Here is a 26840-nt window from a genome sequence, read left to right as displayed (position 1 = left end):
CTCTCGCTCTCTTTCTCTCTCTCTCTCTATATATGTCCACTACTTGCTGTCCATATCCTACCGCCCACCCCCTCCACACCCCTGATTGTAAATAATGTAAATAATTCAATGTGATTATCTTGTGTGATGACTGTATTATGATGATAGTATATATGATAGTATATATCTGTATCATGAATCAATTTAAGTGGACCCCGACTTAAACAAGTTGAAAAACTTATTCGGGTGTTACCATTTAGTGGTCAATTGTACGGAATATGTACTTCACTGTGCAACCTACTAATAAAAGTCTCAATCAATCAATCAAACCGTATTGACCCCAATATAAGACTTCTCCCCCCCCTATATAAGTACTGTCTTATATATCAAGCGAGTTTGAGCTTTTCTTCTGGTCACTCACGCACACCAGTGACGGAGAGAGATACAGTGACAAAATCCTATATTTTTTTTACAATTTAAAATTGCAATTGACAAGTTATTCATTCGTTCATCCATTTTCCATACCACTTTTCCTCATGAGGGTCTAAGACGACAATTTGGAGTCAACAATTAACCTTACATTTTGGGTTGCGGCAGGGAAGTAAAAACACAAGTACGGAGAGAACAAGCAATCGACACTCGAGTGTGAGGCTAACATGCTAAGCCATCTTGCAGCCCCTATCAGCTATTATGTCACTCATATTGAAAACATAATTTGTAAAAATGGAGCTTGAGGAAGAGCGGTTGTCTTATATTCAGGGTCAATCTAAAGATACATAAGAAGATGAAGGGTCTTGCATGTCCTTTTTGCATTTTCAACTTACCGCTATGGTTAAAAAGGTCCAGTCCTTTGATTTAAATAATAAAAAAAACACATCAAAATAATATATACTGTACAATTTTGTAATAAAAGGTTAAGAATCAACCTCTTTCAAAGTGCATGAGTTTGTTTTTTCAGTGCAACGTTTTAAAACAGGCAATTGTGTTGACGTCCTTACAACTGCTGTGCAATATTGTAAATTAGCATCAGTTTTCACAAAAACATGATCAAATTAGTTGTCACAATACTAATTAGAGTCTTTTTGAAGTTGATCAGTATTTAAACATCAGGCATTGCATTCCTACATGCCAACTAAATGCCTAAAGGTGGCCCCAGGTAATCTTACCTTACTGGGTTACCTACAGTTTAGAGGAAAAGAGGGGCCCCTCGTACATGTCGGCCTTGAGCTTGGCCCACTCGGCCAGTTTCTGTATGCCGCCCTTCTCCTGAGCCAGCACGCTGGCCGCCTTCCGCAGCTTGGCGTCGTTGCGCTCCAGGTAGCGTTCGCCCTCGCCCATGAGGAAGTTCAGCTTGTCCACTCGGTTCTCGTTCAGCGGCACGTCCTCGCTCATGTATGGGTTGAAGCGGAAGTAGGTGTCGGGCGGGAGGAGGGCGTCCAGCATGGTGTGAACCTCTGGAACAAACACGGTGTCGTGAAATAAGGGGTGTCCAAACTTTTTCCACGGAGGGATGCATCCGGAAATATTATGGGATGCTGACATTTTGGTACAGGGGTTAGTGCACGTGCCTCACAATACTAAGGTCCTGACTTCAATCTAGGGCTCGGGATCTTTCTGTGTGGAGTTTGCATGTTCTCCCCGTGACTGCGTGGGTTCCCTCCGGGTACTCCGGCTTCCTCCCACCTCCAAAAGACATGCACCTGGGGATAGGCCCCTCCCACCTCCAAAGACATGCACCTGGGGATCGGTTGATTGACAACACCAAATGGTCCCTAGTGTGTGAATGTGAGTGTGAATGTTGTCTTTCTATCTGTGTTGGCCCTGCGATGAGGTGGCGACGTGTCCAGGGTGTACCCCACCTACCGCCCGAATGCAGCTGAGATAGGCTCCAGCATCCCCCGCGACCCCGAAAGGGACAAGCGGTAGAAAATGGATGGATGGATCTACATTTTGTACAGTAAAGATGCCAACTAAACACAATCTGACGTAGGTCATTAAATGCTTTGTGTTACAAGTGACAACACCAATTGTAGTTCATGTAATAGCTAATAATCCCTTTAAGGGTAACTGGACTTTTTTTTTGGAATTGTGCCTATCATTCACAATCCCTATGTATGACAAGAACACATATTTGTCTTTGTTTTATGCACTCTAAGTCGTAAAATATGGCGAGTACAAGGTGGCTAACAACACAGCGAATGGGGTCTATTGCGCCCATAAAGCCCTCTAAAAAACATCCCAAAACCACCAACAATACTCAATTTACCGTATTTCCTTGAATTGGCGCAGGGAATATAGTATTCGCACGTCTAGAATTACTGCCGGGTCAAACTCGTTTCTCAAAATAATTAACGCATGCTTGGCTTTATCGCCGGTTCATTATTGACGCCGGATCAAACTCGTTTCTCAAAATATTAATTTTATTATCGCATGTCTATAATTTTCGCCGGGTCAAACTCGTTTCGCAAAATATTTAGCATATGGCTAGAACTTCCGCCGGGTCAAATTCGTTACGTCACGAGTGACGCTTTACCTGTCCTCATTTTCAAAATGGAGGAAGCTGCTTTCAGTAGTTTGCAATCGCACAAAGGAAAAAAGATAAAGAGCTATTCAGTAGGATTTAAAGGCCTACTGAAAGCCACTACTAGCGACCACGCAGTCTGATAGTTTATATATCAATGATGAAATCTTAACATTGCAACACATGCCAATACGGCCGGGTTAACTTATAGAGTGACTTTTAAAACTTCCCGGGAAATATCCGGCTGAAACGTCGCGGTATGATGACGTATGCGCGTGACGAAGTCCGAGTAACGGAAGTTATGGTACCGCGTAGAATCCTATACAAAAAGCTCTGTTTTCATTTCATAATTCCACAGTATTCTGGACATCTCTTGCAATTTTTTTAATGAACAATGAAGGCTGCAAAGAAGACAGTTGTAGGTGGGATCAGTGTATTAGCAGCGGACTACAGCAACACAACCAGGAGGACTTTGTTGGAGCGCTAGCCGCGCTAGCCGCCGACCTCACCTTGACTTCCTACGTCTCCGGGCCGCCAAACGCATCGGGTGAAGTCCTTCGTCCTTCTGCCGATCGCTGGAACGCAGGTGAGCACGGGTGTTGATGAGCAAATGAGGGCTGGCTGGCGTAGGTGGAGAGCTAATGTTTTTAGCATAGCTCTGTGCAGTCTGGTTGCTAAGTTAGCTTCAATGGCGTCGTTAGCACAGCATTGTTAACCTTCGCCAGCCTGGAAAGCATTAACCGTGTATTTACATGTCCACGGTTTAATAGTATTGTTGATTTTCTATCTATCCTTCCTTCTGTCCTTTATTTTTTTGTTTCTATATGCAGTTAAAGCAAGATGCTATCACGTTAGCTCGTAGCTAAAGCATTTCGCCGATGTATTGTCGTGGAGATAAAAGGCACCGAATGTCCATTTCGCGTTCTCGACTCTCATTTTCAAGAGGATATAGTATCCCAGGTGGTTTAAAATACAAATCTGTGATCTACAATAGAAAAAGGAGAGTGTGGAATCCAATGAGCCAGCTTGTACCTAAGTTACGGTCAGAGCGAAAAAAGATACGTCCTGCACTGCCTCTCTAGTCCTTCACTGTAACGTTCCTCATCTACGAATCTTTCATCCTCGCTCAAATTAATGGGGTAATCATCACTTTCTCGGTCCGAATCTCTCTCGCTCCATTGTAAACAACGGGGAATTGTGAGGAATACTAGCTCCTGTGACGTCACGCTACTTCCGCTACAGGCAAGGCTTTTTTTTATCAGCGAGCAAAAGTTGCGAACTTTATCGTCGATTTTCTCTACTAAATCCTTTCAGCAAAAATATGGCAATATCGCGAAATGATCAAGTATGACACATAGAATGGATCTGCTATTCCCGTTTAAATTAAAAAAAATCATCTCAGTAGGCCTTTAAGGTCCAAGCTATTGAATACGGGTACAGTATGCTAAAAAGAACAGTAAGCAGCTATGTTTTATTAATATACCGTAGCTGCGTGTGTCAAATACTGTATAAGTCATTAAATGACTCCCGCCTCCTGGTGGTAGAGGGCGCTGCCGCGCTAGTGATCCTTCTTGCGACTTCCGGTACTGCAGAAGAAGTGACTACACGCAGCAAGAGATTTTTTTTTTTTAACATGGAGGATTACATACCGGTATCTAAAATAAAACAGTTTTCTAAACTGGACTTTCAATGGAAGCAGGAGGTAATAATTAAAGGAATATCTCCATCGAGACAGAGAGACTTTTAAAATGGAAGAAAGAAAATAAGGAAGACTTCTATAAACAAGTTATCGATGCTTTTGGTCAGAAGGAGCTGCAAATGGACTCCATTTATAAGTACAGGTAAGACCATAATAAAGTTTTTTTTTATTAAATGTGCTTTTCATGATGGTACGCTTACATCACACTCAAAGCGCACGCCTAAATTTACCGCATCCCTTTTGGTAAACGCCGGAGTGAGAAGAGGATTTAAAATAATTACCGCATGCACGGCTATCCCGCCGGCTTCCGGTAAACGCCGGAGTGACAGGAGGTTTTAAATTAATTAGCGCCCCTGCGGCTATTCAAGGAAATACGGTACGTCTCGTGTCCTGAATATTAACCAAGAATTAGCGATATTGTTAAGCGTTTATGCAGACTAATTACTTCTATTGGCGCCGTGATTCCAGAGACCTAACTAGCTTATGCTGCTACATTGACATATTGAGTGGGTGAGCAGCTGCATCGCCTCTGAGCTGGTGAAGGTTCATTCTAAATTATGAATAATGCCACTCACCTGGATAGTAGAAGGATGTGGCAATAAATCAAGTAGATTGTCAACTTCGACATTCAACTTAGACCCGGAAATAGTGAAGTGAATTATATTTATATAGCGCTTTTCTCTAGTGACTCAAAGCGCTTTTACATAGGGAAACCCAATATCTAAGTTACATTTAAACCAGTGTGGGTGGCACTGGGAGCAGGTGGGTAAAGTGTCTTGCCCAAGGACACAAGGGTAGTGACTAGGATGGCGGAAGTGGGGATCGAACCTGCAACCCTCAAGTTGATGGCACGGCCACTCTACCAACCGAGCTATACCACCCCAAATAGCGCGAAAGACACAGAAAGACGCTCGTTTGGGGCCCTTTTTTTTTAACCCTTTGTTAGGTTTATGATTAATTCTTCATCTAAACAGGAAGAAGTGAACATCCCATCAGTCGGCATCCCAGTTTAAAGTTAAAGTTAAAGTACCAATGATTGTCACATACACACTACACTACCGTTCAAAAGTTTGGGGTCACCCAAACAGCTTTGTGGAATAGCCTTCATTTCTAAGAACAAGAATAGACTGTCGAGTTTCAGATGAAAGTTCTCTTTTTCTGGCCATGTTGAGCGTTTAATTGACCCCGCAAATGTGATGCTCCAGAAACTCAATCTGCTCAAAGGAAGGTCAGTTTTGTAGCTTCTGTAACGAGCTAAACCGTTTTCAAATGTGTGAACATGATTGCACAAGGGTTTTCTAATCATCAATTAGCCTTCTGAGCCAATGAGCAAACACATTGTACCATTAGAACACTGGAGTGATAGTTGCTGGAAATGGGCCTATGTAGATATTGCACCAAAAAGCAGACATTTGCAGCTAGAATAGTCATTGACCACATTAGCAATGTATAGAGTGTATTTCTTTCAAGTTAAGACTAGTTTAAAGTTATCTTCATTGAAAAGTACAGTGCTTTTCCTTCAAAAATAAGGACATTTCAATGTGACCCCAAACTTTTGAACGGTAGTGTAGGTTTGGCAAAATTATTCTCTGCATTTGACCCATCCCCTGTATTATGCTGATAGTATATATTTATACCATGAATTGATTAACGTGGACCCCGACTTAAACAAGTTGAAAAACGTATTCGGGTGTTACCATTTAGTGGTCAATTGTACGGAATATGTACTGTACTGTGCAATCTACTAATAAAAAGTCTCAATCAATCAATCAATCAAAACCCTTGATCACCCCCTGGGAGGTGAGGGGAGCAGTGGGCAGCAGCGGTGGCCGCGCCCGGGAATAATTTTTGGTGATGTAACCCCCAATTCCAACCCTTGATGCCGAGTGCCAAGCAGGGAGGTAATGGCTCACTTTTTTATAGTCTTTGGTATGACTCGGCCGGGGTTTGAACTCACAACCTACCCATCTCAGGGCGGACACTCTAACCACTTCTAAAACTTGTAGCTCATCCTCCTTATATTCAGGCTAAAAAGTGTAACGTTCTGGATCACAATTTGTCCCAAAGTAGTCTTTGTTGAACATTGTGATTAGGGATGTCCGATAATGGCTTTTTGCCGATATCCGATATTCCGATATTGTCCAACTCTTAATTACCGATACCAATATCAACCGATACCGATATATACAGTCGTGGAATTAACACGTTATTATGCGTAATTTGGACAACCAGGTATGGTGAAGATAAGGTCCTTTTTAAAAAATAAAATACAATAAAATAAGATAAATAAATAAAAAACATTTTCTTGAATAAAAAAGAAAATAAAACAATATAAAAACAGTTACATAGACACTAGTAATTAATGAAAATGAGTAAAATGAACTGTTAAAGGTTAGTACTATTAGTGGACCAGCAGCACGCACAATCATGTGTGCTTACGGACTGTATCCCTTGCAGACTGTATTGATATATATTGATATATAATGTAGGAAGCAGAATATTAATAACAGAGAGAAACAACCCTTTTGTGTGAATGAGTGTAAATGGGGGAGGGAGGTTTTTTGGGTTGGTGCACTAATTGTAAGTGTATCTTGTGTTTTTTATGTGGATTTAATAAAAAAATAAAAAAATAAAAACCAGATACCGATAATAAAAAAAACAATACCGATAATTTCCGATATTACATTTTAAAGCATTTATCGGCCGATATTATCGGACATCTCTAATTGTGATGCGTCTGTGAAATAAATGCGCCGCTGTATGCTTAAAATGAGCAAAATACGTAAATATTATGAAAATGCCTATTACTACATTACATATGCAGCCTGTATATAAAACGTTGATGGGAGTTTTGGGATTTTTATAGAGCGCTTTATTGGCGGAATAGAGCGACTCCCGTTACCTCCACTGTTAGCTGACTTTTTCTAACTTTTTTTTACGAGTTAGAATGCATACAAAAGAAAACATGTGTGCTTGTCACACATAAAGATCGTGAATGATAGGGCACAAAGTAGTCTTTGTTGAACATTGTGATGAGTCTGTGAAATAAATGCGCCGATGTATGCTTAAAATGATCAAAATACGTAAATATTATGAAAATTACTACATTACATATGCAGCCTGTATATAAAACGTTGGAGGTTTTTGGATGTTTATAGAGCGCTTTAAGGGCGTAATAGAGCGACTCCCGTTACCTCCACTGTTAGCTGACTTTTTCTAACTTTTATTTACGAGTTAGAATGCATACAAAAGAAAACATGTGTGCTTGTCACACATAAAGATCGTGAATGATAGGGCACAAAGTAGTCTTTGTTGAACATTGTGATGCGTCTGTGAAATAAATGCACCGATGTATGCTTAAAATGAGCAAAATACGTAAATATTATGAAAATGCCTATTACTACATTACATATGCAGCCTGTATATAAAACGTTGATGGGAGTTTTTGGATGTTTATAGAGCGCTTTAAGGGCGGAATAGAGCGACTCCCGTTACCTCCACTGTTAGCTGACTTATTCTAACTTTTATTTACGAGTTAGAATGCATACAAAAGAAAACATGTGTGCTTGTCACACATAAAGATCGTGAATGATAGTGCAGTTTACCTTTAATACCAATTTATTAGAGTACTTATGACACCCCTGCATTAGATATTTGACTATAAAAAACCGCCATTTGCTTAATCATACCTTCAGTATCTGTTGCGCTGCTGATGACGTTGGTGAGTTTGGTTTTGAGGCTGGTGTAGGCGGTTCCGTTCTTCCCCACCGTTTCGTGGCGCCCAGTGCCCAGAGAGAGCACGCACTGGAGCGGCGTGTTCGGCCATAGGCACTTGCACTCGTGGATGGCCAACGCTGTGGGATTGTTTATCAGGAGACCGCCATCCTAGAAGAGGACCCAAACAGTGTTAGTGCTCTTACTACATCTAGTTGATAAATATAGACGCCGGTGTGCCAAGCAGGGTTAAAGGTCATTTCCACATTCCTCTCTTCCTTCTTCTGGCAGACCCCAAGAAAGGTCAAACATGGAAAAACCAACAAAAGTGTCATTGCGTCACGATTTCACAGCTGAATAATAAAGCCAAGAGGAACTGTCTGTGTTTTTGCACGGTATGTCGCGTCACGGCAGAATTCTCGCCGACAAACATCGCCCTTTGTGCGGAAAACTCGGGCAGGAGTGTGAGAGCGGTGGGCGTCGGCGGCGCTGCCTCAAACTGTCAACGAAACGGCTCCGCGTGGAATGTGGCGCGCAGCGCACGCCAAGTCATCGTCTTCTTCACAGCGCCACCGGAGAATGCAGACAGGCATCAGTGTAGAAAAAAATAGCAGCGGAGAGAGAGAGAGAGAAAATAAGGACAAGGCTAATTTTGCGTTAAGTAGGTTACCATGCCTTGAGCGTAATTGTTGCTCATTAAAAAGCTTATTTAATTTGGCCTCATTATGATAGAAACAATGGCTGCGATCTTGCGATATATAGACATAAAGCAATCAATAGATAGTCAATAATATACAATCAATTTATTACATTTTTCTTTGGGGTTCAAAGACGCCGAAAGAGCTTTCTCATTCAAGCCAATAAGGGTAATGGATGGACAAAAAAGCAAAATTCAGCCCAAATTATACCAGCAGCTACCAGTTATGCTAATCCACCAATTCCCTCTTGTTTAGAAGTTACACACAATATTAACTCTTATTTGTTCATACATATAATACATATTAACAAAGTGGTTGGTTGCATTCAATAAATCAATATATTATTGGTTGCCAAAAAGTAATTGAATGTAATATTTGAATATTGACACGTCACATCTGTGCATACATTATTAGATTACCCTTAAGAGAGTTACATAGTGTTACCATATCTGAGCTACTGTGTAGAAATATGGGGAAATAATGACAAAAGTACACTTCATTCATTAACGGTGTTACAAAAAAGATCAGTTAGAATAATAGATAATGTTGGATATAGAGAACATACAAACCCTTTATTTATTGAATCAAAAATACTGAAATTCCACGACATAGTGAATTTGCAAACAGCTAAAATTATGCACAAAGCAAACTATAACCTGCTAGCCAAGAATATACAACAATTCTTCTCAAAAAAAGAGGAGAAATATAATCTTAGAGAAAAACGTAATTGAAAACATTTGTTTGCACGTACAACACTTAAGACCTTCAGTATATCAGTATGTGGAATTAAATTATGGAATGGATTAAGCAAAGCAATCAAACTATGTACTAATATGATACACTTCAAGAAACTCTTCAAACTTAAAGTGTTTACAAAGTACAAAGAAGAAGAACCATGACAAACATTCTCAATTTATTTCATCCATCCATTCATTCATTCTTAAAGTAATCTTATTTATCTCATCATATGAAATATGACTTACTTCACCAATTATTATTATTCAATTCTTACTATTATTTATTTATTTATTTTTATTGTGATTACTTATGGAGTTTATTGTGAAAAAATTGTGAACAGGAAGTGAACAAAAAGTTTTAGCAACTGTTATGTAAAGAAAAGGGGTAGGATTAAATAAGCTCTGCTTCTTCCTACTCCTTTACGAACATGTTGAAAAGAAACTGGAAATTGTGATGTATCATGTTGTATGCTTGCATGTTCGAAATAAACTCAAACTCAAACATATACAATAATAAAGTACATACTGTACTGGTTATGCATTGAAGTACACTTTAAAAAGCTGTAATCAACCCCAAACGACAACTTAATGGTTGCCCAAAAGTGATTCAATGTAATATTTTGATATAGACACATCTTATCTGTGCATAAATTATTAGATTACCCTTAAGAGCGCTACATATATGATAATAAAGTACATACTGTACTGGTTATGCATTGAAGTACACTTTAAAAAGCTGTAATCAACCCCAAACGACAACACTGCGGTTGCCAAAACGTGATTCAAAGTAATATTTTGATATTGACCAATCTCATCTGTGCATCTCCTAAAGTTAAAGTTAAAGTACCAATGATTGTCACACACACACTAGGTGTGGTAAAATGTGTCCTCTGCATTTGACCCATCCCCTTGTTCACCCCCTGGGAGGTGAGGGGAGCAGTGGGCAGCAGCGGTGCCGCGCCAGGGAATCATTTTTGGTGATTTAACCCCGAATTCCAACCCTTGATGCTGAGTGCCAAGCAGAAAGGTAACGGGTCCCATTTTTATAGTCTTTGGTATGACTCGGCCGGGGTTTGAACTCACGACCTACCCATCTCAGGGCGGACACTCTAACCACTAAGTGAGTCTAGTCATTTATGCACAAATGAGATGTGTCAATATCAAAATATTACTTTGAATCCCTTTATGGCAACAAATAATACATTCATTTATTGAATACATCCAAACACTTTATTAAGTCCACATGGTACGTAGCTTTTAAACAAGGAAGAGGTTTTAGCACATCAACATCGAATCGATAAAAGTCCTTTTAAATCTCATTAATACCGTAGAAATGACCAACTCTTTAATTTTTCGGACACTAATTTGAAAGACATATCCTTACAATAACCACGAATATAAGTGTTTGTCTCACACGTAGTAATCAGTTGTGGACAGAAAAAGCCCCTTTAACAAGCGTGCGTGCTCATTTTTGGCAGGGGCACCCGTGGAAAAAATGCAATGCCCTCCACACTTGAAATGTTTTTCTGCAGCCGGGTCTGGTTGCAAGTAAAAATGTAAGTTACAAGCATCCCTGCCACTAGTTGGCGTGGCAAATGCCACAGGGATTGATTGATTGATTGATTGATTGAAACTTTTATTAGTAGATTGCACAGTACAGTACATATTCCGTACAATTGACCACTAAATAGAAACAGCCAAATAAGTTTTTGAACTTGTTTAAGTCGGGGCCACGTTAATCAATTCATGGTAAATGAATTGGTAAGTGAACCCCGTAGGATCCGCCCAAAACATCTGGGGCCGTACTTATCAAGCTTCTTAGAGTGCCATTTTACACTTAAGTCCTGAGAATTTGCGAAATTTAGTCCTACTCTCAAACTTAAGAATAAAAGCTTTTTATCAACGTTCTTAAGTCTAAGAATCACTCCTACTCTCCACGATATTTAAGAGACCTTCAGAGGTGTCTTAAGTGGTTAGGAGTTGCCAGCAGGGGATGGCACTGAGGCGAGAGAGACGTGCGCCAACGTTCAGGGAACGGAACAATGTTTTGTTTTTTTTGATGACGAGCAGCTGATCAAACGGTATCGTTTAGACAAAGCAGATATTATTTTTGTCACAGATTTAATACTTTTCGATTCCTTGTTGATTTCTGCATGTGTCTGCAGTGGGCTAGTATATATAGAGCCACCCACACCAGTTTCAAATTAGTTCCCTAATTAATGAATTGGAAAGAAAATGTTATGACAGTAGCGTATGTGTGTGGCCGTGAGGTGAGTGACGTCAGTGAGTGTGTGGGCGAGAGAAGAGAGGGAGCGGTAGCGTGAGTGCCGGCGGGGACTAGTTTGTTTTGTATTATTTTGTAGTTTATTGTCAGAATATACACTACCATTGTCCACTTAAATATTTCCAAGATATTTCTTTATTCTTAGACAAGGGATTCCCTTCCGTGATTGGTCATTTCTATGGACACAGAAATGACGTCACCTAAAATTGCGTTTACGGCACATAGTAATGTCGTAATTCAGCTCTGAGTGTGACACTTAAGATTCAGTCCTACACTTTGCTGAAAGTGTGAGTAAGACGCTTGATAACTAACTTTTAAGTGCAGCTTTCAGCGAAGAATTTATTTACTCTTAAGTCAACTCTTAGCAGACTTCTTAGGAGTAATTCTAAGAAGCTTGATAAGTACGGCCCCTGGTCTAACTGGCTAGCATTAACTTATAGCTAGAGATCAACATAACTTTTGTATCCAGCCGTGGGCAGGAAGAAAGTGAGTGTAAAGAACCGTACTGAGAAGAAGAAGCGGATGATGTTTATTCAATTAAAAAAATTAATTGCTAGTTAACTTCAATTACTTTTGGATTCTGGGTACAAAACTACAGCAAAACAAGAATCGGCGGCAAAAACGCATTTTGCCTGTCACTTATGCACATCAAACCACTTTGTTATCTTCTCTTTGGAAAACAAACTCCAGGCACGCATTGATAGTGAGTTAGTATTGATTTGTTTTATGAAGTGTTTTCATTTGATATTTTACTGTCCTTTTGTTTTATACACTGGCACATGACAATAACATTACCGGTAGATTAAAATTAAGTCAGGAGCATCACTGGAGGCTGCAAAAGGTTGGGAACCACTGTTATAGTCAAGGTTTCTGCAGGTATCAGCATATCTATTTGAATGCTTTTTAATGCAACTTAAAACCATTTGAATGCCCATGTCCTACTGTAGGTTGTTAGTATGTACTGTATAGTCAAAAGCATACAATTGTCTGTATGGATAAAATGGTAAGCATTTGACAATATTAATGTTGAACAGTTGAAAAGTTTACATTAACTGTGGCCGAATTAAGCAATAATGTAATTATAATATATGATAACAATGCAAGTAAACACTTCAAACACATTAAACATATTTTCATTACTGTAGTATTTTTACTAGGGATGTCCGATAATGGCTTTTTGCCGATATCCGATATTGTCCAACTCTTTAATTACCGATACCGATATCAACCGATACCGATATCAACCGATATATGCAGTCGTGGAATTAACACATTATTATGCCTAATTTGGACAACCATGTATGGTGAAGATAAGGTACTTTTTAAAAAAATTAATAAAATAAGATAACTAAATTAAAAACATTTTCTTGAATAAAAAAGAAAGTAAAACAATATAAAAACATTTACATAGAAACTAGTAATTAATGAAAATTAGTAAAATTAACTGTTAAAGGTTAGTACTATTAGTAGACCAGCAGCACGCACAATCATGTGTGCTTACGGACTGTATCCCTTGCAGACTGTATTGATATATATTGATATATAATGTAGGAACCAGAATATTGATAACAGAAAGAAACAACCCTTTTGTGTGAATGAGTGTAAATGGGGGAGGGAGGTTTTTTGGGTTGGTGCACTAATTGTAAGTGTATCTTGTGTTTTTTATGTTGATTTAATAAAAAAAAACTAAAAAAACCCCCAAAAAAACGATACAGATAATAAAAAAAACGATACCGATAATTTCCGATATTACTTTTTAACGCATTTATCTTTACCATTATAATTGGAAGGTCAATAACTTAAATATCCTAAATAGATAAACAAATTAAAATGGACTCTCAATATTTGTGAGCAAAAATTGCACTTCAATAAATACTGAACATCTTGAAGTGCAATTTGTTTTGCCCCATTGGAAAAACTGGGTCTGGCGGTTTGTTTTGTTGTCTTTTTGTTGCCAATTGCAAATGTATATTTTTTTTAATGCCTCTCAACATCATATTTAATCTTTTTAATGCCATTCAAGCCCTTAATTTTCGCAAAATCCAATTCAATGACTTTAAATGCTTTTTAATGACCCGCGGAAACCGTGATAGTATAGATAAGTGTTCTGTGGTGACACCTGCAAGATACAATTCTATGCTAGCTGTATGACATGGTGCGTGTGTCGGTTTCAAACATTCCCATTTTTTCCATGCAAGGTGTCATACCTAGGGATGATACTCGAAACCGGTTTTCCCGGTTGTTCGATAAGAAAAGAACCTAGTCCTCGGACTCGAATCCCTTTTTGAGAACCGGTACCCGTTATCGAGACCACTATAGTAAAGAAAAAGAGTTGCTTCTTTATTCGAATCCCTGGAATCCCGTCCCGACCAGAAATGCCCCGTGAGACATCACAAGAAATGATGTCATGTAGCTCAGTCATTAGACGCAGATAGGGAAAGAAGGAAAAACAATGGACCGGAAAAAGCGCTCCAAGGTGTAATAAAGTTCAAAACAAAAAGGTATAATCCAATGAATAACTTTACTGAGAGATTTGAGCAGGGTACAAACACATGACCAACACTTTTACGACCAACCGGAAACATAGCAACCAGGCTAGCAACGCACCTCCTTTACGGCAGCTGTCGCAACGTTCTTAAAGCAACCGCAGCACATACATATATATACAACATATCTCCCTTTTTGAACTTTTGTTTTTCTTTCCTTGTAAACAAAACAAAATCACACTGTAGATGTGTTGTCTGTCTAATTATAAATAATGCAGACGAGGCGTGTTGGCTGAGTTCTTGACGTTTACTTTTACAGCGTGCTCATAAACTCATTCTTAAATGCCGGTGGCGACATGCAACAACACTTCCATGCTCGTCACTCCTGTTGCATGCTGGGTAGTGTAGTTGTTATATTCCTAGCTCATAACATCACATATTTCCTCCTATAAAGAAATAATGTTAACTCAATAAAGTGTATTTCTTTTTTTAGCTTTAACTTTTCATTTTTTAGCATTGTAACCACATTTGAAAACAACTTTTCTCTTCATAGAATTTTCTTTCAATAAAGAAATAAAGTGCAAAAATGTCAAAGCATCATAACAAACAGTTATGTCAAATAGCAGCAGAAGTGCACTTTTTGGAGAGCTGTATTATTTTCAGTTTTGTGCCCAAGGGACTGATTTTATTTAACACTATATTATTATTTATACACCTATAGTGATCACAGAGACAGGTTGTTTTTGTGTTACTGTATATATTTGTTTTTCTGAAAAATTCCACTTAATATACTTTGGGTAACAACAGTCAATATTTATTTTTTTTATTTTATTTTTTTAGGGGGGTAACAGTCAATATTTATTTATTTATTTTATTTTATTTTTTTTCTTATAAAATAAAAGTGAGCTTTTGTTCAACCAAATATTGTGTGTTTTTTTCCATATACAACAACCTATCTGGACTCGATAAGGGAATCGATAAGGAATCGGTTCGATAAGAGGATTCGATAATAGGCTCGAACTCGATAATTTCTTATCAAACATCATCCCTAGTCATACCTGATGGAGGTCTTTTTCCAGTACAAATTCCTGGAAGTAGCCCGGCGCCGCAGACGAGGCCCTGATGGCCTGCCACATTTTGTATTTGCAGTCTCCGTGGTAGTGCGACCTCACTCCTGGCATGAGCCTGTAGTTCCGGAACACGTAGGCCTTCAGGGGGAGACCCCGGTTCACGATTGTGCTCACAGCTGACACCTGGTGGAAATATCGGAAGCTGAGAGGAGACACCACAAAAAAACAACGCAGGGATCAGCTGGGATGTGTAGCCTACTTTGGGACAGTTTGGATCTCTGGCACTTTCTATCAAGCGTCCATCACCCATATGTTCCCTGAAGAAAGAAATATCATATTTAGCACAGGTCTCATTTTGGAATTTTCAAAAGTGTATCAAATAAGAGCTAACTTGAGGATGCTTTCCCATATTTCACTGTCATAGAAAGCGTGGCTCCAGCCCATCTTGACGGCCCCCACGATAACATTCTGCTTGAAAACATCCGAGCCCAACTTCCTGTACATCTGCTCGCACTCTTCGAGGGGGATCTGAAAAATCCCCAGCATGAACGCCAAGATGGCACCTAAGGCGAAAGAAGAGACTCGTTGGGTCCTTTTTTTCCCCCCCCTGCATATCAGGATGATGACATTTTACCTGTGCTGACTCCGCAGATGTAGTCGAAGAGCTGGTGGATTCGTTTTCCAGTCAGGTTCTGCAGTTTGAGAAGGGTCTGCAGAGCCAGTAATCCTCTGAAACCAGCAACATTGTTTACCACTAAAACTAGGGATGTTCCGATCAGGGTTCTATGCTGCCAATTAGGATACTGTGTGAAATAGGCCGATACCGATCACATGTATTAACTGTGCATTTGTTATGTATTTATGGTGAGTCTTATTAACAGTTTAACAACATCAACACAATATTTAAACTTGTTCCTTATCTTTTATTACATACAATTGTTTGAGCAAAACAAAGCACAAAACAACTAAACAAAAGCAAAAATGACTACCTGCTACATATTTAAAGGCCTACTGAAAGCCACTACTACCGACCACGCAGTGTGATAGTTTATATATCAATGATGAAATCTTAACATTGCAACACATGCCAATACGGCCGGGTTAACTTATAAAGTGCAATTTTAAATTTCCCGCGAAACTTCCGGTTGAAAACGTCTAGGTATGATGACGTTTGCGCGTGACGTGAATGGTTGAAACGGAAGTATTCGGACCCATTGGATCCAATACAAAAAGCTCTGTTTTCACCACATAATTCCACAGTATTCTGGACATCTGTGAAGACTGCAAAGAAGAAAGCTGTAGGTGGGATCGGTGTATTAGCGGCGGACTACAGCAACACAACCAGGAGGACTTTGAGATGGATAGCAGACGCGCTACCCGATGCTAGCCGCCGACCGCATCTATGGTCGGGTGAAGTCCTTCGTCGCTCCGTCGATCGCTGGAACACAGGTGAGCACGGGTGTTGATGAGCAGAGTAGGTGGAGCGCTAATGTTTTTAGCATAGCTCTGACGAGGTCCCGTAGCTAAGTTAGCTTCAATGGCGTCGTTAGCAACAGCATTGTTAAGCTTCGCCAGGCTGGAAAGCATTAACCGTGTAGTTACATGTCCATGGTTTAATAGTATTGTTGATCTTCTGTCTATCCTTCCAGTCAGGGGTTTATTTCTTTTGTTTCTATCTGCAGTTAAGCCCGATGCTATCACGTTAGCTCCGTAGCTAAAGAGCTTTGCCGATTTATTGTCGTGGAGATAAAAGTCACTGTGAATGTCCATTTCGCGTTCTCCACTCTCATTTTCAAGAGGATATAGTATCCGAGGTGGTTTAAAATACAAATCCGTGATCCACAATAGAAAAAGGACAAAGTGTGGAATCCAATGAACCCTTGTACCTAAGTTACGGTCAGAGCGAAAAAAGATACGTCCTGCACTGCACTCTAGTCCTTCACTCTCACGTTCCTCATCCACGAATCTTTCATCCTCGCTCAAATTAATGGGGTAATCGTCGCTTTCTCGGTCCGAATCGCTCTCGCTGCATTGTAAACAACGGGGAAATGTGAGGAGCCCTTCAACCTGTGACGTCACGCTACTTCCGGTACAGGCAAGGCTTTTTTTTATCAGCGACCAAAAGTGGCGAACTTTATCGTCGATGTTCTCTACTAAATACTTTCAGCAAAAATATGGCAATATCGCGAAATGATCAAGTATGACACATAGAATGGATCTGCTATCCCCGTTTAAATAAAAAAAATTCATTTCAGTAGGCCTTTAAATCCTTGGGTTTTGGCCCTCAAAGTCCTGCTGTGTGCAGGGAATGATTGCCTGAGCTTGTAAACATGAACAAAAACAACAGTAAAATATTTTAACAAATTAAAAATATCTAACTAATCACTGTATTATCGATTAAATACTGATACTACCCTTGGTATTGACACCATTAATTTGCGACAATGCTGACACACCAAACGTATTTAACTACAGTACAGGCCAAAAGTTTGGACACACCTTTTTTCTTTATTTTCATGACTATTTACATTGTAGATTGTCTATTGAAGGCATCACAACTATTAATGAACACATGTACTTAACAAAAGAAGGTGAAATAACTAGGGATGTCCAATAATGGCTTTTTGCCGATATCCGATATTCCGATATTGTCCAACTCTTTAATTACCGATACCGATATCAACCGATACCGATATCAACCGATATATGCAGTCGTGGAATTAACACATTATTATGCCTAATTTGGACAACCAGGTATGGTGAAGATAAGGTACTTTTTTAAAAAATTAGTAAAATAAGATAAATAAATTAAAAACATTTTCTTGAATAAAAAAGAAAGTACAACAATATAAAAACAGTTACATAGAAACTAGTAATGAATGAAAATGAGTAAAATTAACTGTTAAAGGTTAGTACTATTAGTGGACCAGCAGCACGCACAATCATGTGTGCTTACGGACTGTATCCCTTGCAGACTGTATTGATATATATTGATATATAATGTAGGAACCCACCAGAATATTAATAACAGAAAGAAACAACCCTTTTGTGTGAATGAGTGTAAATGGGGGAGGGAGGTTTTTTGGGTTGGTGCACTAATTGTAAGTGTATCTTGTGTTTTTTATGTTGATTTAATTTTAAAAAAAAACAAAAAAAAAAAAAAAAAAAAACGATACCGATAATAAAAAAACAGATACCGATAATTTCCGATATTACATTTTAACGCATATATCGGCTGATAATATCGGCAGGCCGATATTATCGGACATCTCTAGAAATAACTGAAAACATGTTTTGTATTCTAGTTTCTTCAAAATAGCCACCCATTGCTCTGATTACTGCTTTGCACACTCTTGGCATTCTCTCGATGAGCTTCAAGAGGTAGCCACCTGAAAAGGGTTTTCACTTCACAGGTGTCATAGTTTTGATGCCTTCAGTGACAATCTACAATGTAAATAGTCATGAAAATAAAGAAAACCCATATAAATTATAAGGTGTGTCCAAACTTTTGGCCTGCACGGCACTTGTTAATTTCCTAATAATAACTGGTTACTTTGTGCTCTAACGCGGTTTCATCTACACTTTTTTAACTTTACTAAACATTTATTTACTGCTGGTGTTTAAAGCTAGTAAGGAGCATAGCTTCGCTATTAGCATGCCTGCTCCTGGCTTGCTATGTGTAACATGTTTAGCCTCGTTCTCCAGGGATCATTACGATACCATCTGCTGTAATGAAAGTGATTAACATTAATTGAGTGGAGCGGCTCCACACTGTGTATGGAGACACATAAGTGGCGGGGACCAAAAATAAATGCAGTGTCAGCCAGAGGGGAATGGCGTTTGTGATTGGCTATAAAAGACAATAATCAACAACAATCACATACTTTTTCACAACAATCTGTTGGCCAATCGATTGGGAAATTCATAAAAAAGGAAGAATGTGATGCAGCCTGGGAGCAGACTAAAAAATGTAGTAGGCTAGGAAAATACTAAGCACAAAAACACTTTGTAGGCTTAAGGTAAGCGGACTGGAACACAACCCCTCCTTTGGCAGGACTGGAAGACGTGGGCAAGGAAACGGCATGATTTTGGTCACAACATAGTCAAGCCACAGGATGATTGTAACGCGATCGCTCCTCGCTAATTATTACAGCAGTTAAGTTTACCTCGTCCCCCCTCCATCTATGGCCAGCACTCGAATTCCCCTGCCTTTGACTGGATCTGTGTAGCCAATCAGAGCGAGCGCCTCTCTCACAGCAGCCTGGAGGCGGTGGTCGGTGGCCTGGCGCAAGCGCAGCAGGCAGGGTACCGCCTTCTCCTGCGTGGCGAAGAGACATAGCAGTTCGGAGCAAATTAAAAACAAGTAGGGCTGCAAGATTTTGAAGAAAAAAACCTAGTTGCAATTATTCTCTACAAAATTGTGATTCGATTTGTGATAGATTTTATACAGCAACATGCATAAAACTGCCAAATAACAGGAAGACATGTTACTTTTAGACAATCATTAAACATATTCTTGTCTCAATATGTAATCATTTACTTTTAAAAATGTTTGTTTTTATGCAGACATACTCAGAGCAACATCATGCTCTTCAACTAAAGAAATGGTTTGATAAAATCAACTATGTTTATAATGTAATCATAATATACAGTACAGGCCAAAAGTTTGGACACACCTCATTCAATGCACTTTCTTTATTTACATTGTAGATTGTCACTGAAGGCATCACAACTATGGATGAACACATGTGGAGTTATGTACTTCACAAAGCAAGGTGAAATAACTGAAACACGTTTTATATTCTAGTTTCTTCAAAATAGCCACTCTTTGCTCTTATTACTGTTTTGCACACTCTTGGCATTCTCTCGATGAGCGTCGAGAGGTAGTCACCTGAAAGGGTTTTCACTTCACAGGTGTCATAGTTTTGATGCCAATCTACAATGTAAATAGTAGAGATGTCCGATAATATCGGTCTGCCGATATCATCAGCCGATAAATGCGTTAAAATGTAATATCGGAAATTATCGGTATCGGTTTTTTTATTATCAGTATCTGGGTTTTCTTTTTGTTTTTTATTAAATCAACATAAAAAACACAAGATACACTTACAATTAGTGCACCAACCCAAAAAAAAAACCCTCCCCCATTTACACTACATTATATATCAATATATATCAATACAGTCTGCAAGGGATACAGTCCGTAAGCACACATGATTGTGCGTGCTGCTGTTCCACTAATAGTACTAACCTTTAACAGTTAATTTTACAAATTTTCATTAATTACTAGTTTCTATGTAACTGTTTTTATATTGTTTTGCTTTCTTTTTTATTCAAGAAAATGTTTTTAATTTATTTATCTTATTTTATTTTACTAATTTTTTTTAAAAGTACCTTATCTTCACCATACCTGGTTGTCCAAATTAGGCATAATAATGTGTTAATTCCACGACTGTATATATCGGTTGATATCGGTATCGGTTGACATCGGTATCGGTAATTAAAGAGTTGGACAATATCGGCATATCGGATATCGGCAAAAAGCCATTATCGGACATCCCTAGTAAATAGTCATGAAAATAAAGAAGACACATTGAAATGAGAAGGTGTGTCCAAACTTTTGGCCTGTACTGTACAATAAAGCAAGTAATCTTTCAAAAAGATAAAAAAACTTTAATTTCTAACTACTGTAGAATGGTTTAGCATTGTACCTTAATTGGAAGGTAAATACCTTTTTTATCCGAAATAAATAAACAAAAAAATAAATGGACTCTCATTTCTGCTAGCAAAAGTTGTACTTAAATAAATATTCAAAATCTTAAAGTGCATTTTTTTTTTCCAGTTGGAAAAACATTTTTCTTTGTATTGCCATCGCGTGATCATGGTGATGGGCTCATATTGCCCATCCAATTTGAAGCTGATATGCTATCAGAACGAGACATTTGGCTTTGTAATCATATTTCCACCTCGGATATAGTATCCGAGGTGGTTTAAAATACAAATCCGTGATCCACAATAGAAAAAGGAGAGTGTGTGGAATCCAATGAGACCTTGTACCTAAGTTACGGTCAGAGCGAAAAAAGATACGCTCTGCACTGCCTCTCTAGTTCTTCACTCTAACGTTCCTCATCCACGAATCTTTCATCCTCGCTCAAATTAATGGGGTAATCGTCGCTTTCTCGGTCCGAATCTCTCTCGCTCCATTGTAAACAACGGGGAATTGTGAGGAATACTAGCTCCTGTGACGTCACGCTACTTCCGGTATAGGCAAGGCTTTTTTTAATCAGTGACCAAAAGTTGCGAACTTTATCGTCGTTGTTCTATACTAAATCCTTTCAGCAAAAATATGGCAATATCGCGAAATGATCAAGTATGACACATAGAATGGATCTGCTACCCCCGTTTAAATTTTAAAAAATTCATTTCAGTAGGCCTTTAAGGCGGTTACGTTATTGCACTAATTAAAACCTCCACGTTGATCTGTTGTCGATTAATCGTCCAGAACCTAACTCTCTGAGATTACTTCTCACCTTTACCATGAATTGAGTAACGTGGACCCCGACTTAAACCAGTTGAAAAACGTATTCGGGTGTTACCATTTAGTGGTCAATTGTACGGAATATGTACTGTACTGTGCAAATCTACTAATAAAAGTTTCAATCAATCAATCAAACCTTGATGGCCACGCCTCGTGTCTCAGGGAACTCCAGCAGATGAAAGCTGAGCTCCTCCACACGACTGGTGAGGAGCCGGATTTCAGCAACTCTCTGCAGGCCTTTCACAAGGCCTCTGGTTCTGTTGTCTACACTCAACCTGGCTATTATCTGCACAGACAAGCTGATGTTAATATTCACAACAGATAGGTGCACTTGTTCTTCGTTGGAGCTGCCACACCTTCTCTCTTTGAGCCAAAAGCTGCTTCTGCTTGACTTCATCTGCCTTCTCTTCTTCACTCTCTTTCTTCACTTCCTCTACACTGGCTGCCGGTAGCGGTTTTTTCTCGACGCTTTTGGAATCGCCTCGGAATATGGGCACCAGCGGAGCGATGTAGTTACCCACGAAAGCCTGAACGCTCGGGCGAGGGTAAGAGAGATAGTGGGAGAAGCCTTTTTTAGTGGAACTTGGGACGGATGGAGCTGTGCTTTCTGCTGGAGGAGGCGCTTCAGTGCTTTTGGGTGCTGCCACTGGAGATAAAACTGGAATGCGGTCTGCAGGTTTTTGAGGATTGGGATCACTGTGCTGCTGGGGCCTGCTTTCACCGTCTTCCCCCATGCCAAAGTAACTGTTAATGTGCTGGGCCAATGTCTTGTAGGTCTCATCCATGCTTGTTGAAAGCCCTGCAGGGTGGAACAGCTGCATTGTTTGCTTTGAGGTCTCAGAGGTTGAGCTTGACTTTTTCGCGGCAACAAAAGGCTTCTCTTCAACCTCGCCTTCTGCTGTGTGTTCTTCTTCCATGGCAGCTTCGGGGGGTGGCAATACATTCGGGTCCTTGTCGGTTTTGGACATAACTTTATCCGCATGGGTGCCGTCAACCGCAACCGGCTTGTGTCGGGAGAACTTGGAAACGAGGTCTCTGCTTCCTACTGCTTTGGTGACGTTGTCTAGGGTGGTCCTGATCCGCGACATGCGTCTGCTGGCTCACTGGGAACAAGACATCGTCGGATTGTTTATGCCAGGGGTGCCCAAACTTCTTCCACTGAGGGCCAGAGACAGACAAATCAAATGATGCGGGGCCATTTTGGTAGTTCTCACCTTCAAAACCAGTTCCACTATAAAGATTTTTTTCAAAGACCTAGGAAATGCAAATTTCGGTAGAAATTTTGTGTGAATGCTGAAAAACAAAATGTAACTGCAATGAAAAACAGTTAGCACGCTGGCCAGATAGCGTCCATGGAGGAGAAAACACTGAATATTGACAACATATTTTACAATCAAGCGAAACACAACCAAAATGCAACAAACATAGTGAAATATGAACGCGAAGGGTAAAAAAAACCCACCTACAATCTGAGATAGTGACCAAAGTAACTAATAAGATGACCAAATGTAATAGCGTGATGTTGTTGCGCTATATTATGAACTAGACAGGGTGTTATATTTTATTTTGAAGTATCGCTTTTATTTTGAAGAACCGGATGTCCGGTGCGGGAAGTGTCTTTGCTGTTTTTTCGATTGCTTTACTTCCTCTTCCTTCGGACGTTTGAATGAGAAGGTAATAGTTCTTCACTGCTCCATGTTTCTTCATATTGTAAATATTCTTCCTAAACGTTCTAGATACTTTAAAAGTTAACCCAATAATGTTGTGTGTACAAGTGATGTGTTTAAAGTCATTTTTATGCACAATTTCGTTTATTTAGAAGTAGAGCGTCGACTGTGTGAATTGTTTGGTAGTATTTACACGTGGTATTTACATCACACAGGAGCAGATATCACTCCGCCCGAAAGTTGAGACCTGTGTGTGTGTGTGTGTTTCATGTTTCCAACACAGGTATGTGGATTTGTGCATTATTATTATTTTGTGAGAAAATGTTTTTGTTAATGTAATTTAATTTATTATTATTTTTATATGAATGAATGTTTGTTACTTCCTCTTCCTTCGGACGTTTGAATGAGAAGGAGCAGATATCACTCCGCCCGAAAGTTGAGACCTGTGTGTGTGTGTGTGCTTCATGTTTTTTTTAAAAACTACACAACGCAGAATGAGACTCACTACGCAAAGTAACTAATTAGATGACCAAAGTAACTAATTAGATGGCCATAGTCACTAATTAGATGACCATAGTAACTAGTATATCATGCAAAAGTGCAGACTCCAAGCATTGAAAGACTTAGTATAGTTGAAGACTTACGGTCATTAGAAAACATCACACTGCACATCATAATGGCAGCTACACTTTCCATCTTAACGATCTAAAACAAATATTTGGGATTGTCCGGCGGGCCAGATTGAAAAGCTCAACGGGCCGCATGTGGCCCCCGGGCCTTAATTTGCCCAGGTCTGCTCTATCTGGCTGCTGTTGCAATTAAAATAGAGGCCAGCAGGGGGCTTTGTCACACTGTCTTGGTAGCCATAGAAACCGACCAAGCGAATGAATTGACATACTTAACCCCTGACAACATGGAAGACAACCAACCTTCACTCCTGCGGAATCTACCTGCAGAATCGTGCGAGCTTATCAAAATCCTGCGTGGGAAAGAGCGGGACCCCCCTGATGATCACGTCAAGTGGGTAGCTGCCCAGGATCTAACTGTGGAGGTGGGCAAAGAGCAGCTGGCGGAGTATATCCAATCATGGCGGTTAGAACCGCGCTGGATTTATAGCTTGGACTTCCTGTGCTGGACCGAAGAGGAGCATCGCATCTTCTACCACTACCGGGCTCGATTCAGCACCCCTTCCCCGGAGATGCCCATTCAGGGGTCGGCTAGTGTCTACTTTGCCGTGGATGTCCTTAAAGACGCTTCGCCGAGTGAGCCCGTCGAGGTGCACTTCGTAGTGGAGTCCAATAGGTTCATACACACGCCGGGGAGGACTCGCTTCACAGAGAAGTGGCTGCTGGATATTATTGAGAGCAAGAGTCTTCTAAGAGGAGCATTCAACGTGTGACATGTTGCTTTTGGACCTGCTCAAGGTGGACATTGCGCCTCTCGTCTCCCGGATGTAAAATGGCAACACACGCACTGGCTAAACGTTAATTAATAATGTTAGCGTTAATTATTAGCTCAGCGACACGCGGTTCCTCGGACGATACCTAAGGTCACAGAATTAAAAAAAAAAACACTTACCTAATAAAGGAGAAGGAGTGACAAATATTCATTCGGTGCTGGGCTGCTAGCAATATTAGCGCGATTTGGAAAACAGGAAATGGACCGGAAGTGATGGAGAGATAGTTAGCGCTAGATATCAACAAAATTGTTAGAAATATCAAATTTTGTATTTTTGTAAACGACTGTAACATAGAAATGTTTGTCAACATTATTATGTTCCAGGCATTTTTTTTACATAAATGTAGATTTATGAAAGTAAGGCCTACATGTTCTAATTGGCTTAACGGGTTAATATCATCAATCAAATCTTGGAGAATGATTAAGTGTACAAAAGCCTTTAAATTGATATCCTTGTTAAAAACATTTAAAGTGATTGAGGTAGCTCTTTTTTTTGTCTTCATATTTTTTTGTATTATTACTCTTTGTATTTGCTTTTGTTTTCTTTCCTTGATGTTAAAAGTGCCTTGACTTTTGTGTGAATTATAAATGTATGTTTGTTGTTCAATACAAAAATAAATTGTTAGAAATCAAACATGGAAACATCATTGATATGGGGCGTTGTATTTTATTTAAAATATTAATAAAATGTAAGCATTTGTTTAAAAAAAAAAAAACATGTATCGGATTTTTATCTGTAGAATGAAATGACCACATCAATTGCAACGTAACTCGCCAAACGAGTTATTTTATGTAGCCGGTGCTCCTTTTACACGCTTTATTACTGTTTAATAACAAAACACTTACCTAATAAAGGAAAAAAATGACTAAAAAATATTAATTCGGCGCTGGGCTGCTAGCAATATTAGCGCGAGTTGGAAAACAGGAAATGGACCGAAAGTGACGTAGATATAGTTGTAGCACGAAATGTCAACAACATTGTTAGAAATCAAACATGGACACATCATTGTTATGGAGCGTTGTATTTTATTTCAAATATTAATAGAATACAAGCATTTGTTAAAAAAAATAAAAAATGTCTCGGATTCTTATCTGTAGAATGAAAATGACCGCATCAGTTGCAACGTAACTCGCCAAACGAGTTACTTTATGTAGCCAGTGCTCCTTCTACACACTTTATTACTATTTTAATAACAAAACACTGACCTAATAAAGGAGGAAAATGACTAAAAAATATATTCATTCGGCGCTGGGCTGCAAGCAATATTAGCGCAAGTTGGAAAACCGGAAATGGACCGAAAGTGACGTACCTATAGTTTGTACCACGAGATGTCAACAACATTGTTAGAAATCAAACATGGAAAAATAATTGTTATAGACAGAGCGTTTTATTTTATTTAAAATATTAAATGAATACAAGCATTTGTAAAAAAAAAAAAATGTATCGGTTTCTTATCTGTAGAATGAAATGACCGCATATTTGTAACGTAACTCGCCAAACGAGTTACTTTATGTAGCCGGTGCTCCTTTTACACGCCTTATTACTATTTTAATAACAAAACACTTACCTAATAAAGGAGGAAATTTACTAAAAAATATTAATTCGGCGCTGGGCTGGTCGCAATATTAGCGCGAGTTGGAAAACCGGAAATGGACCGAAAGTGACGTACAGTTTGTACCACGAGATGTCAACAAAATTGTTAAAAATCAAACATGGAACAATCTTTGTTATGGAGCGTTGTATTTTATTTAAATTATTAATTGAATATAAGCATTTGTAAAAAAAAAAATACACATGTCTCGGATTCTTATCTGTAGAATTAAATGACCACATCAATTGCAACGTAACTCGCCAAACGAGTTATTTTATGTAGCCGGTGCTCCTTTCAAACACTGTATTACTATTTTAATAACAAAACACTTACCTAATAAAGGAGGAAAATGACTAAAAAATATATACATTCGGCGCTGGGCTGCTAGCAATATTAG

At 39.2% G+C, this 26840-nt stretch overlaps 1 protein-coding gene across 6 annotated transcripts; it reads right to left on the bottom strand.

Moving 5' to 3' along the window:
- Nucleotides 1-26840, bottom strand: pnpla8 (patatin-like phospholipase domain containing 8). Of its 6 annotated transcripts, none has more exons than XM_062067161.1 (10): nt 26777-26840; nt 22083-22884; nt 21863-22012; nt 19355-19506; nt 15823-15917; nt 15580-15751; nt 15448-15505; nt 15177-15371; nt 7889-8084; nt 1-1433 (listed from the first exon to the last, which is right to left on the bottom strand). In XM_062067161.1, exons 2-10 carry the CDS (start codon nt 22812-22814, stop codon nt 1159-1161), a joined length of 2025 nt encoding a protein of 674 aa, XP_061923145.1. In that variant the 5' UTR covers nt 22815-22884; nt 26777-26840; the 3' UTR covers nt 1-1158. The 6 variants fall into 6 exon arrangements, with proteins under 6 accessions (XP_061923145.1, XP_061923144.1, XP_061923148.1 ...); XM_062067160.1 differs by lacking the exon at nt 26777-26840 and adding an exon at nt 24972-25056; XM_062067164.1 differs by lacking the exon at nt 26777-26840 and adding an exon at nt 24972-25038 and having other exon boundaries at nt 22083-22829.

Source organism: Entelurus aequoreus, linkage group LG12 (assembly GCF_033978785.1).
Source record: "Entelurus aequoreus isolate RoL-2023_Sb linkage group LG12, RoL_Eaeq_v1.1, whole genome shotgun sequence".
NCBI classification, from domain to species: Eukaryota; Metazoa; Chordata; class Actinopteri; order Syngnathiformes; family Syngnathidae; genus Entelurus; species Entelurus aequoreus.
Note: the sequence above shows the minus strand (reverse complement) of the source record. Positions and strands in the feature narration are given on the sequence as shown.

Bases quoted from the DNA above. Each gene is read 5' to 3' on its own strand.
- pnpla8 (XM_062067161.1), bottom strand. From the start codon at position 22,814: ATGTCGCGGATCAGGACCACCCTAGACAACGTCACCAAAGCAGTAGGA. The intron at 19,507-21,862 runs GTTTGATTGATT...TTCGCCACGCAG, and splicing joins CACGAGGCGTGGCCATCAAG to GAGAAGGCGGTACCCTGCCT. The intron at 15,372-15,447 runs GTAGGCTACACA...TATTTCCACCAG, and splicing joins GAGATCCAAACTGTCCCAAA to GTGTCAGCTGTGAGCACAAT.